The sequence below is a fragment of the Notolepis coatsorum genome, assembly GCF_963971535.1.
Source record: "Notolepis coatsorum genome assembly, chromosome: 5".
Classification (NCBI taxonomy): Eukaryota; Metazoa; Chordata; class Actinopteri; order Aulopiformes; family Paralepididae; genus Notolepis; species Notolepis coatsorum.
In genome coordinates, this window is record NC_140169.1 from 198,546,428 (window position 1) to 198,558,815 (window position 12,388).

The 12,388-nt window shown below is 42.3% G+C and overlaps 1 protein-coding gene across 1 annotated transcript in view; it reads right to left on the reverse strand.

Moving 5' to 3' along the window:
* myo16 (myosin XVI) overlaps window positions 1-12,388 on the reverse strand; it is a gene marked incomplete at both ends in the record, with an annotated part of 362,367 nt that overhangs the window by 208,303 nt on the left and 141,676 nt on the right. Inside the window, one exon of the mRNA XM_084314410.1 lies at window positions 8,990-9,098. Within this exon, the coding sequence (XP_084170536.1) occupies window positions 8,990-9,098 (109 nt within the window). The remainder of the gene's footprint in view (window positions 1-8,989; window positions 9,099-12,388) is intronic.

The following is a 12,388-nucleotide window of genomic DNA, read 5'->3' on the forward strand; positions in this document are numbered from 1 at the left end:
CACACACAAACACACCATTGAAATGCTAATTGTTGGCGCAGCAGAACTGGAACACACTGATGCTTTTTTGGCTATGTCTCTCTCATTCATTAAAATCCTTAAACTACTATCTATCCATGGGGCTGATTTGACAGTGAACTTTTTTAAAGGAGCATGTTTATCTGCTACACTCATGTACCTCAATTCCATTTCCCCCAAGGTTGAGAAGAAACCACAGTACGGGGAGATTGATTGATTGATTGAACATTTTATTAACAGATTGCAGAATGGGTACAGTACAGTACAGCTCAATACATACAATTGTTAAGGGGATGCAGACCAGAGAAAGACTTTCGTCTTGTTTACATCAGGGTCCCCCATTTTCAATTCATCATAACATATATGACATACATGACATACAGATAGACAGTACTGCTACATCTATGACATACCAGATTTGCAAATACAGTACTGTTTGTGATTTGAAAATAGTCCAGAAAAGAGAGTATATACATTTGACATAGAAACTGTACATTGGAGGAGGTTGGGGGGGAGGTTGGGTAGGAGGAGTGGGTGGGGGACACTGTACAACTGAACAAGCAAAACTGTACATTGGAATATTGACTCCCTCCCCGCAGAACTCCGCACCGCCCCAACTCTGGACTCATTTAAAAAACTGCTCAAAACCCACCTCTTCAACTTGGCCTTCAACCCCTAACTTTCTCACTTTATATGTATATGTTGTGTCTGTCCACTATGTTTGTTAATTTGTCATCTCCCCCCCCCCCCCCCCTATGTAAAGCGACCTTGGGTCCTCTGAAAGGCGCCATATAAAACGAAGTTATTATTATTATTATTATACTTGGTCATTTACTGTACATTGGGGGGGGGTTGTGTTAGGACATTTACAGGGGCCAGTTTATAATTGCAGTCTCCCGTAGGTGTTTTTTGAGAGTGTTTTTGAAAGTGGGAAGTATTTTGACATGTACATGGGTACCTTGGTCGTGTAGTGTATCTTGTAGACCAGGCCCATTGCAAGTTGCATCTACTCTAAGCCATCCTAGGTTGTCAAAGTGGGCAGGGGTGAGGTGGGATCTAGGAGTAAGGTCAAGCAGTAGTCTGACCAGATTGTTTTGAGATGTTTGTAATTTTGTTTTTAGCGCCTTTGAGGTGCTTTGGTACCATGAGGTGCATGCATAGTCGTAGTGCCCTTGAATGAGTGCTCCTGCCAGAGTCTTCAGGGTATTCTTGTTTACCAGAGACGAGAACCGGTACAAGAATCTAGTTCGTTGGTTGACTTTTTTTATTACATTGGATGCCATTTTGTCACAGGAAAGATTTGCCTCTAGGATGGAACCCAGGTAGGTAATATCTTGTTTCCTTATGACCATATTGTCACCCACTGTAACTGAGAAGCCGTCGGTCTTGCTGAGTTTGTTATTTGTGCCTCAAATAGATCCGCTATCAACTCTATCTTTAATCTTTCAAAATGTTCAGTTGCTATCGCTATTTGCTCTATCTTTAATTTTTCAAAATGTACAGTTGCTATTGCATGCACTCATCTGTGTTTCACCACACACATGAGTGCATGCTTACCAACTGTCCGTCTGCAACACTACTATCACCAACATCTAAGAAGGGAGATCCCCCCTTGAATGGCCCTTCTAAGGTTTCTCTCCTCCACACCGCCTGTGGAGCTTTTTTCCCTATTGTTAGGTTTTAGTGAGTTTTTCCTTACCTTCGCGTGGGGTATGTCTGGGAGTGCTTGCATTCTTTCATTTATTTGCATTCATCTAAAAAATGTTTGGACCCTATTGTGTTCTTGTTCTGTTCTTGACTTATGTTATGTTGTCTTCTTGACTTGTTTAAAGAAGACCTGTACGGCCCATGGGGACATTAACGTGTGTTGTCGGGCCCTATAAATAAATTTGATTTGATTTGATTTGAACCGAAGAGAATGGACTCTGTTTTGCCCATGTGTAATGATAGTTTGTTATCAGCGAGCCATATGCAGATTTTGCCTAGTTCTGAGCTGAGGGTTTTTTCAACCTGTAACTTGTTCTTCTAAAGTGTAAGGGACCAACTCATCAAAAGATGTGCTAATAAACGATAAGTACTGTCCTCATGCCAATATGTGGGTGGTATTCCAACATGCCTATTTCACCTGGCACCCTAGAAACACAACTGTGCAATTTTTAATCAACACAGTTCTATTTAGCTATTAATGGATTTGATCAAGGCATGAGTTTAGTCAGTTTCAGTCAAGGTCATTCCTACTTCTCATCACAGTTAGGACAGTCGAAACCCGATCAATCTTTCGCCGTCGACTAAAAACACACTTCAATCAATATCTGAAATAAATATTAAATAAAAAGCCGGTCCTTGCATGGGTTCCGGTGGGTCCCTATAGCAAAATCAGGAATAGTTGACCTTCACCATAAGAATGACTATTCTGACACAGGTTCCCCTCAACTACAGTATAGACTGTTAATAGATGACGGGACCTAAGATGGGTTTACACACTGTACCAGGAGAACTGTAGACCAGGAGTTGTGTTACAAGAGAAGTGATTCAAAACTAAAACTTTGTTTGGAATGACAGCTTCAAGGATGCTTTCTGTATGATCACCCGCAGTATTCAGGTGTGATTTTGGCCCATCAGTATCCTTCTGACTCCCTGATCAGAAATGTTGCGAGGAGCACCAGTGCATGGCCGGTTGATGATGGAGTGATGTTGCTTCCACTTATGGATAATGCCCCCAATGGTGCTTACTGGAAGATTCTGAAGTTGTGAAATACGTCTTTAGCCAATTCTATTTTCATGATTTGCAACAATCTGTTTGTGAAGGTCTTGAGAGGCTAGCCCTTTGCTTTTACCCATCAGTTGATGTTTCTTGTGTGGCACCTTGGTAACAAACAAAAAAACATTTTATAGCCCATCAATATATTCTAACAAGTTTCAAGTTTCAAGTTTCTTTAATAGTTGTCATACAGAAGTACAGAATACTTTCATACAAAATGCTTCTTACTGTTACGCTCCAGAGACTGTGCTAGACAAGATAGTATCAAATAACATAGTATAGCATGTAAATTAGAAGTAGAAAATGAGGTCCCAGTGTTCAGTATAGACATATGTACAATGTTCGATGCAGAATAGACGTAACTGAGTTATCATATAATATACAATACTATGCAGTGTACTAATGTACAATACTATATAGTGCAAAGCAGAAATGGGATGAGGTACAATTTAGGTAAAATTTACAGTAAGGTGTACGAGTTGTAGTGCAATCCTTCATCAATAAATATAAAGTGTGGGGAGTGGGTGCTACAGTGTGTTTGTTTAAAGTGAGTGTGTGCTATAAGGTGTGGGGAGTGGGTGCTACAGTGTGTTTGTTTAAAGTGAGTGTGTGCGTGTGGATGTGTGTGCTATGTGCGTTTGATGGTTGTTGTTGTGTAGTGTTCATTGTTCGTTGAGCAGCCTGATGGCCTGGGGATAGAAGCTTCTTCTGAGTCTTTCTGTGCTCGCCTTGATACTTCGGTATCGCTTGCCTGACCGCAGCAATTCAAAGAGGCAGTTGTTCAGGTGACTGGAGTCTTTAATGATTCTCTTAGCCTTGCCCCTGCACCGCTTGTTGTAAATGTTCTGGAGGGTGGGGAGCCCCCCTCCAATTGTGCGTTCGGCTGAACGTGTCACTCTTTGTAGTCTGCTTCGGTCTTGTGCAGTGCTATTCCCAAACCAGGAGGTGATGTTGCCAGTCAGGATGCTCTCTATTGTACATGAGTAGAAGTTTTTAAGGATCTTCTGACTGACTTGGAACTTGCTTAGGCGCCTGAGGAAGTAGAGGTGTTGTCGTGCCTTCTTCACAACACTCTCAATGTGTGTGGTCCATGTCTAGTCCTCGGATATGTAGGCTCCGAGGTACTTAAAGCTGTTGATTCTCTCAACCGGTGCCCCGTCGATGCTGAGGGATGCTGAGGTCGATGCTAACCCAGTTGACATTATTAGCACAGATAGTAGGTAGAGTTGCCTCCTAATTACTTTTGGTTTTCAGCTAGTTCCTTGCCTTTCCTTGCTGTGGTGTACTGCTTTTTCTTAGTGTGTCCAATACTTTTTTCCTGTTTCATTCCACTTGATTACACATAACTTTATTTACATATGGACTTTAATGTTTAGATTTCTTGAGTTAATACAAACGTCTGGTGCAAATTTAGCTTGAATACGCTAATTGGAAATACATTTACTGAACAATACTTATTTCCCCTATTGTACACTATAAGAAGTGCTTCTACTTTATTCACCTGCACTGCAGAGTATCACGTTAACAATCAAATGGCTAGCAAGCTCACCTGTGACATACTGTACAGTGCAAAATACAAGAGTACAATCTTAGTCAACTTTTATGAAAACAATACACAAGTTGGAACAGTTTGAACGTTTTATTAGTTTATTTACTGTCTTTCGAGTTTCAATGCATAATCCAGACAGTTGCATTCCAGATGAAAAACATAACGTTACTGAAATTAATAAGGAATGCAATGTTCGCTAGCTTACCAACGTATTTCATTCCCTGTAGCTGAGTACTGAGGCGGAAGTGACAATCTTTCAAAGTAAAAGAAAACAGCTTTTTGCGCGACGGATAAATGCAATTTCACGGAGAGAATATGTCTGGTGGCCATATAATACTGTATTATAGCTTACTTGAATGAACAATCTCCCTCCCCACTTTACCAGCGTATTTTAAATTCACAATAAAGTCTCTCTCAGTCTCGCGCCGTCCCAACGTTGACAGTGGCTCGTGTTATCAACACAAAGGCACAGTGATGAATGAGGAAGTCAATACTCAATAGACCGCCGCCGGTCGACTTTGCGCCTCCTGGCGGCATAAAACAGAACAGCAGCCTGGGTTCCTAATTAATTAAAACGACGTGATATAACCGTGCGCGCGTCGCGGCAAAGTGTCCATGAAAACTAAAGGCTTCATCTGTAAATGCAAAATAAATGAATGAATACAAACACTCCCAGACAGGTAAGGAAAAACTCACTAAAACCTAGCAATAGGAAAAAATGCACCACAGGCAGTGTGGAGGAGAGAAACCTTAGAAGGGCCATTCAAGGGGGGATCTCCCTTCTTAGATGTCGGTGATAGTAGTGTTGCAGACGGACAGTTGGTAAGCATGCACTCATGTGTGTAGTGAAACACAGATGAGTGCAAGGAATAGCAACTGAACATTTTGAAAAATGTAAGATAGAGCTGATAGCAACTGAACATTTTGAAAGATTAAAGATAGAGCTGATAGCGGATCTATTTGAGGCACAGGAGCGGCGCAAAGAGGGTCGCGTCCTCCCCATCTTAATCATGGGACGTTCAACACTCCGATCATCGCTCCGAGACAGCCGGAGACAGGGAGATAGGGGGCGGCGCAGAGAGGGTCGCAACCTCCCCGTCATCATCGTGGGACGTCCAGCACTCCGGTCATCACTACGAGACAGCCGGAGACAGGGAGACAGGAGGGCACGCAGCAAGGGTCACATCCTCCCGGTCTTCATCATGTGACATCCGACACTCCGGTCATCACTCCGGGAGAGCAACTCACAGGGAGACAGGGAGACGGGACAGTGACTTCCAGTGACTGACGCTAAGCTAGGCTAACGGCGCGTGTCTTCCTACTCCTACTGCATGTACAGAGAAGAGAAAGGGTATGTATCTTCGTGTCTAACTCCAGGGTAGATGCCAAATAAGCTAATTTCCCAAAATGTTGGAGTTTTCCTTTAAGGGGATGCAGACCAGAGAAATCGTTAGTCCTGTCTACATCAGGGTCCTCCATTTTCAATTCATAGATTCACAAAATGCACACCTGCCCTGAGCCCTGTCGTCAGCCCATCCACCCATGTAAAGGGTAAATAAGCCTCCGCTAAACCCCCAACATTAGACACTGATCGACCGTCAGCATGAATGGTTAAGAGGAGGGAAGAGTAAAGACAGCCCCGGCGGGGTACATGGGAAACGGCGCTCCAACATTGTAGCATTAGCATCAGCTGCACGCACTAAGATACTTGGAGAAACATCCAACAGTGAGTCATGATGACCACGTTTATCCAAATATCCCACCCCCCCGTGCCAATACATCGCCCAGTCATCTCATGAGACAACAAGCAGTATTACACATGCCAGCACCAACGCCTGCCAGCGCAGGTCCTACCTGAGCGCGACGTAGCTCGACTGCCAACTGTCGCACGAAGTCTATCGGCCCGCTGTCAAGCGACGAGGAAAAAACACAGGATAGGACCGCCATGCTGTCTGGACGTGCCAAGAAGGATCCGGAGGCTGGCATACTTCTGGCGAAAGCCCAACATTGCGTAATTTCTCCCTACGATTCATAATAAAGTTCCTGTTTGATGTGAGCTGCTTCCACGTTTGAAAAAGAATGAGGAAGGGTGAGGCGTGACCACTTCCTGCCTAATATAGAGGCACGCATGGGAGTGGCATGGTCACGTGCAAGTGGGTGCATTTGTTTTGTTTCCCAGAGCACACTAGGTGCTGGAGATAATGATATATCTCAGTAGGCAGAGCGAGACGCGAAGCCAGATGATATATAACTATATGTTTCTTATTAAAGATTCTGAAGGCAGAAACGATATGTTTCTCATAAAACCTTCTGAAGGCAGAAACTATACATTTCTTATAAAACATGAATGCAGAAACTATATGTTTCTTATAAAACTTCCTGAAGGCAGAAAATATATGTTTCTTATAAAACCTTCTGAAGGCAGAAACTAGAGCCATATGAAATCCGCATTCACGGAATCGCGGACGGAATCGCGGACTGTAAAAAAAAAATAAAAAAAATAAAAAGATTTATAATTTATTAACTTTGTCAGTGCTGTAAAGTTTTAAACTTTTCAAATCTTAGACCAACAAAACACTTTGCTTTCATGAAATATTGTAAGCCGTCATTTGAGGCTTTATAAAAGCAGCACAATGAACACAAATCTTTCAGTGCCGAGTCCGACCTCATCTTAAATAACAAACAGCATTGCTTGTTGTAATTAACAAAGAGAGGCAGAGTTGATTTTGCAAAATAAAAAAAATAAAAATATCATTTATATTTATATATTTTTTAATAATCAAAATTTATTTTCATATTCGAATCCCATGCCCATCGAACGAAGCTTCGAAGTATTTAAGACAGCCCTATTAAATGGACTGTTATATCTTATTAAATTGTGGACATTTATTCATTCCCACTTATTAGACACTATTTCTGATGGTAAAATGAGCCTACAAAGCAAAATACAGAATTCTGAAATATTAAAACGGAAAAAACGGAATTTGGAAAAAAATTAATAGAATTTGGAAAAAAATTAAACGGATTTCATATGGCTCTAGCAGAAACTGTGTTTATTATAAAACCTTCTGAAGGCAGAAACGATGCGTTTCTTATAAAACCTGAAGGCAGAAACTATAAATTTCGTATAAAACCTGAAGGCAGAAACTGTATGTTTCTTATAAAACGTCCTGAAGGCAGAAACTGTGTTTCTTATAAAACCTTCTGAATGCATAAACTATGTGTTTCTTATAAAACTTCCTGAGGGCAGAAACTATGTGTTTCTTATAAAACTTCCTGAGGGCAGAAACGATGTGTTTCTTATAAAACTTCCTGAGGGCAGAAACTATGGGCTAGATCCACAAAGAATGGATTGCACGGTGCTACTTGCACCCTTACTTACAATTCATTATGAATTGAAAATGGGGGACCCTGATGTAAACAAGACGAAAGTCTTTCTCTGGTCTGCATCCCCTTAACACATTCCCAGCCAGCCATTAGATGGGCCCCACTCTAGGAAGGCCACCTTTCCATTACAAACATCCACTGTGGGTCACGTTGTTTGTAGAGCTAAATCTATATTTTATATTATAGCTATGGGTCCAATTAAATTGTCAATTGACAGTATGAACCTTCCGTTCAATATGCCATAAAGAAGTAATTTTTTCATCAATACGTTCCCGTTTTATACCGTGGTGAATATGAGTGTTATATCGGAATGATCTGGGATAATTCCTGCAACGTTATTTATAAGGCGCTATGCTAATAACGTTAAATCGATTGGCGTTTCATCCCTACACAAGCTAGAGTTAGAAATCCAAATGCATATGATCGGTATTATGTTCCATCACGAATGCATGAAAGGGGGGGGGGGGGTTGGGAAGTCGTTTCTGATTATTGATTACCAATAATGGAATTCATTATTACCACAACATAAGATGAGCAGGGGGATGGCTATTAAATCCTTGCAGGATCAAGCTGAAATTTACGTCAAATTGCTCTTACCTGTGGCCGGTTGGATTCCAAAAAGAATTTTCCAGTTATTTGATCGCCATCTGCTAGATCATATGTCCATTGGCTGATGCCATATTCCTTTACTGCATAATGAATTCGGCGTCGCAAAAAGTCCGAACAGAACAGAAAAGTCCGCCCGGAGCGTAAAAAATGTGACACCAAGTCTGCAACAAGGATTACTGCATTCTTGAGACAGCGCCAATACCAGGATCTGGCCGGTACTGCACTTTCCGAGTCCCAATATGCCTTTTCCAGCCAAAATACAGCTCTGTGACATTGAATAGGATATTAAAGAAAAAACTAGTAAAAAATGTATATATACATGATTGGCCGTCAAGCGTCGGCTCCCAATCACGTATATATGATGAGCCGTACTGTATTGTACCCATTCTGCAATCTGTTAATAAAATGTTCATTCAATCAATCACCTGCGCGGTCCCCAATTCATAATGAATTGTAAGTAAGGGTGCAAGTAGCACCGTGCAATCCATTCTTTGTGGATCTACCCATATGTGTCTCTGATATTGTTTTTCCATACGGGATAACACAACACAACAACACTACCCCCCACCACACCACCAACAACAACAACAACAACAACAACAACAACAACAACAACAACAACAACAACAACAACAACAACAACAAGACAGCACAGTCCCAGTTACCGTTGTCCTCCAGGTGTGTGCGGAGGATGTAGCTGGTCTCGCTGCCCTCGGAGGCGTAGTCCAGGGGGACGTTCCCGTTGACGTCCTGCAGAAGGATGTTGACCCCAGCCTGCAGGGCAGAGACACAAGACAAACTGAGTCCCAGGCCTGGCCTCCTTCATTATCTTTCTAAACTGTCGGATATTAACACATTCAGCGCCAGAGCTATATGGCGAATATAGGTCTAGATGGTCGCCGCTTTAATCAATGGGAGGACGGGGAGATTTGCGAGTGCTTAAAATATATCTTAAATTATGGCTATGGGTCTAATACACCCGTCGCTTATCAATGAGTTGCTTGCAGTCAACATGTACAAAATGGATAGTTTTTTCATCAGTACATCCGTTTTATACCGTTTTGAATCCGAGTATAGTTTTGGTGATTTCTAGTAATTCCAGAGAAAGACGCGATAATAGCCCTTTAGTGGAATACACAAAACACGTTGTCATTTTTCGGCTGATTTATGAATAGTTTTCAAATAAACGCAAGATTATCGATAGTATATGTGTCCTCATGCACGATACAGAAGCGGGCTGAAAAATCGCTTATCCGTGCATTGGTCGGCTTCAACAGCATGCACGCGCGCACACACACACACACACACACACACACACACACACACACACACACACACACACACACACACACACACACACACACACACACACACAAATGTTGTGATCGCTGTGAAAGAAACATCTGATTAACCCAAGACTGGTAACATAGAGTCCTTACCTCATATCTGATGTCCTGCAAAAAGATTAATCCAATTCCTGATCGGCATTCCAAATATTGATCGCGTTTATTGATCCAACGTTATATATCCAAAACACATAATCCACGCTGTTCAGAGTGTCCCCAGTCAATGTGGTATAACGATACTGCATGCCCAAGAAGGAAAACCTGGACCGGACTTTTATTTTTGACGCACATCCCCAGCCAATCCAATCCAATGATGTGCAATACCATCCGGGAGACGATAGGCGGCGGTATTTGCCCTTTTGCAAGCTCAGACCCATTCCCAACGATAACATCAGGTTGGATGGATGAAAATGAATGGATATCGCTAATAAAATAAATAACGATTAAAACCTGACTATACTCGTGATTGGTGCTCAAGCGTCGGCGAGTTAACCCGACTATACTCGGGTCTGGCGTCCAATGTGTTAAACGGTGTGGGTATCAAGCAAGAAAGACTGTCAGGCTTTAACTCTGTGTAAGACCCAGGCCTAGAACCACGCCCTGAGAGAGAAAACTGCACGCTGAGAGGGAGGTTTGCCCTGAGTGGGAGGTGTGAAGAGTCAAAGTGGGTATCAAACAGGAGGGAAGACTGTCAGGTTTTAAACTGTGGATACCAAACAGAGGGTAAAGACGACTTTGAACTGTACAGTCTGTAAAGTAAAATACACTGTAAAGAAACTGTGATTTTATAGTATGTCTGCACTTTATGTGCTCATTTCATCATTCATGTCTTTTACATTCTACTAAAACTGAATCAAACCATAAACAAGGTGGCCTGTTGGGATGTTAGATCCTAATGTGAAAAACTGTGATTTTATGTCTGCTCATTTTACCCTTGCTATTATTTTACTTACGCTGGGTGCATACTATAACCTTCATCATGTTTTGTAACACATTACAGAAATTCAAGAAGCCTTGGAACGTGAGGTTCTGATATGATTTGATAAATATATCTGCATTATTTTATCCCAGTTTATGCTTTGCTCTTGCTGCTTGTTTTACACAGATTTTATGTCTTATTTCTTACTGATGTAAAACACTTTGAACTGCAATCCCCTGTATGAAAGGTGCTATACATAACATATACATAAAGTTATTATTATTATCTGCAGCCTTCCAGCGCCACCCGTGTACCCCTGAGCCACAGACGGGAGGGAGCACACAATGGAAGTGAATTAAAGAACCCATTAAAAGAAGAGGCACCGTGGGGGGTAGTAAGTAATGTCATGTGACCTAGCCACCATCAGGGGTGAAGGTCTGTGTGTGTGTGTGTGTGTGTGTGTGTGTGTGTGTGTGTGTGTGTGTGTGTGTGTGTGTGTGTGTGTGTGTGTGTGCGTGTGTGTGTGTGTGTGTGTGTGTGTGTGTGTGCGTGCGTGTGTGTGTGTGTGTGTGTGTGTGTGTGTGTAATGTGGATGTGCGACAAGATGAATGTGTGTTTACTAACTCACTAAAGACTGCTGCCAGTGCAAGCCTTCTGTTATGTATACTATACATGATAACATGGGAGGACCTTCCCCAAGGCTATTTTCAATGATTATGAATGGGACCATAGTGTATAAACTGTGTCAGAATACAGTTATGATTGATCACTCCTCTGCACAGAAGCTCTCCCGCATCAAGTATTTATAAAGTAATACTTCCACCAATGCAGCAGAAAGGCACGTGCCTTCCCCACCGCATGTATATATTCCCTCCCCGCCGTATGTATATTTCCCTCCCACCCACCCACCCCCTCCTAATGTACAGTCCCCTCCCCATCATATGTATATACTCTGTCAGGATCTAGGGGTAACAGTACTGTATATTTGAATACCGCCTATGTCACAAATGTATCAGTACTAAATACCTATATGTCCCTATGCCATAAATGTCATGTATGTTGTGTATGTCATAAATGTCTATATGAATTGAAAATGGGGGACCCTGATGGAAACAAGACAAACGTCTTTCTCAGGTCTGCATCCCCTTAACAATTGTATGTATTGAGCCGTACTGTATTGTACCCATTCTGCAATCTGTTAAATAAAGTTTTCATTCATTCATTCATTCACGTTGCGTGTGCTGGCAAACCAATCCCTGTATAATTCCTCCTTTTCTACACTCCCCCCCCTCTCCCTCTCTCACTTTATCACCCTCTGTTTAGGGTTAGGTACTAAAAATCTAACGCATATATCCGTTCAAGTGGCGATTGTCAGGGTTCCGGCCATAAATCGCGGTGGTTTGTTTGACTAAACAATAAAAGACGATCAAAGCCGGATGAGGGCTGAAGAGAGCGACGGGACGTTCAAAGCCGGATGAGGCTGAAGAGAGCGACGGGGAAACGTCACTAAGTGAGGATCCTTATTGATATTTACAGCTAATAGAATTCTAACAACCCGGGTTTTCGCAGCGCAGAGATAAGATGTATGTCCTGCTCCCCAGAGAGACGGGGGAGAGAGAGAGAGAGAGGAGAGAGAGAGAGAGAGAGAGAGAGAGAGAAATGAAGGGAGATAGGGAGGAGAGAGAGAGAGATTAAGGGAGAGAGAGAGGGAGAGAGATAGAGAGAGAGTGCAGTGGAGAGAGAGGGAGAGAGAGAGAGATTAAGTGGAGAGAGAGAGAGAGAGAGAGAGAGAGAGAATG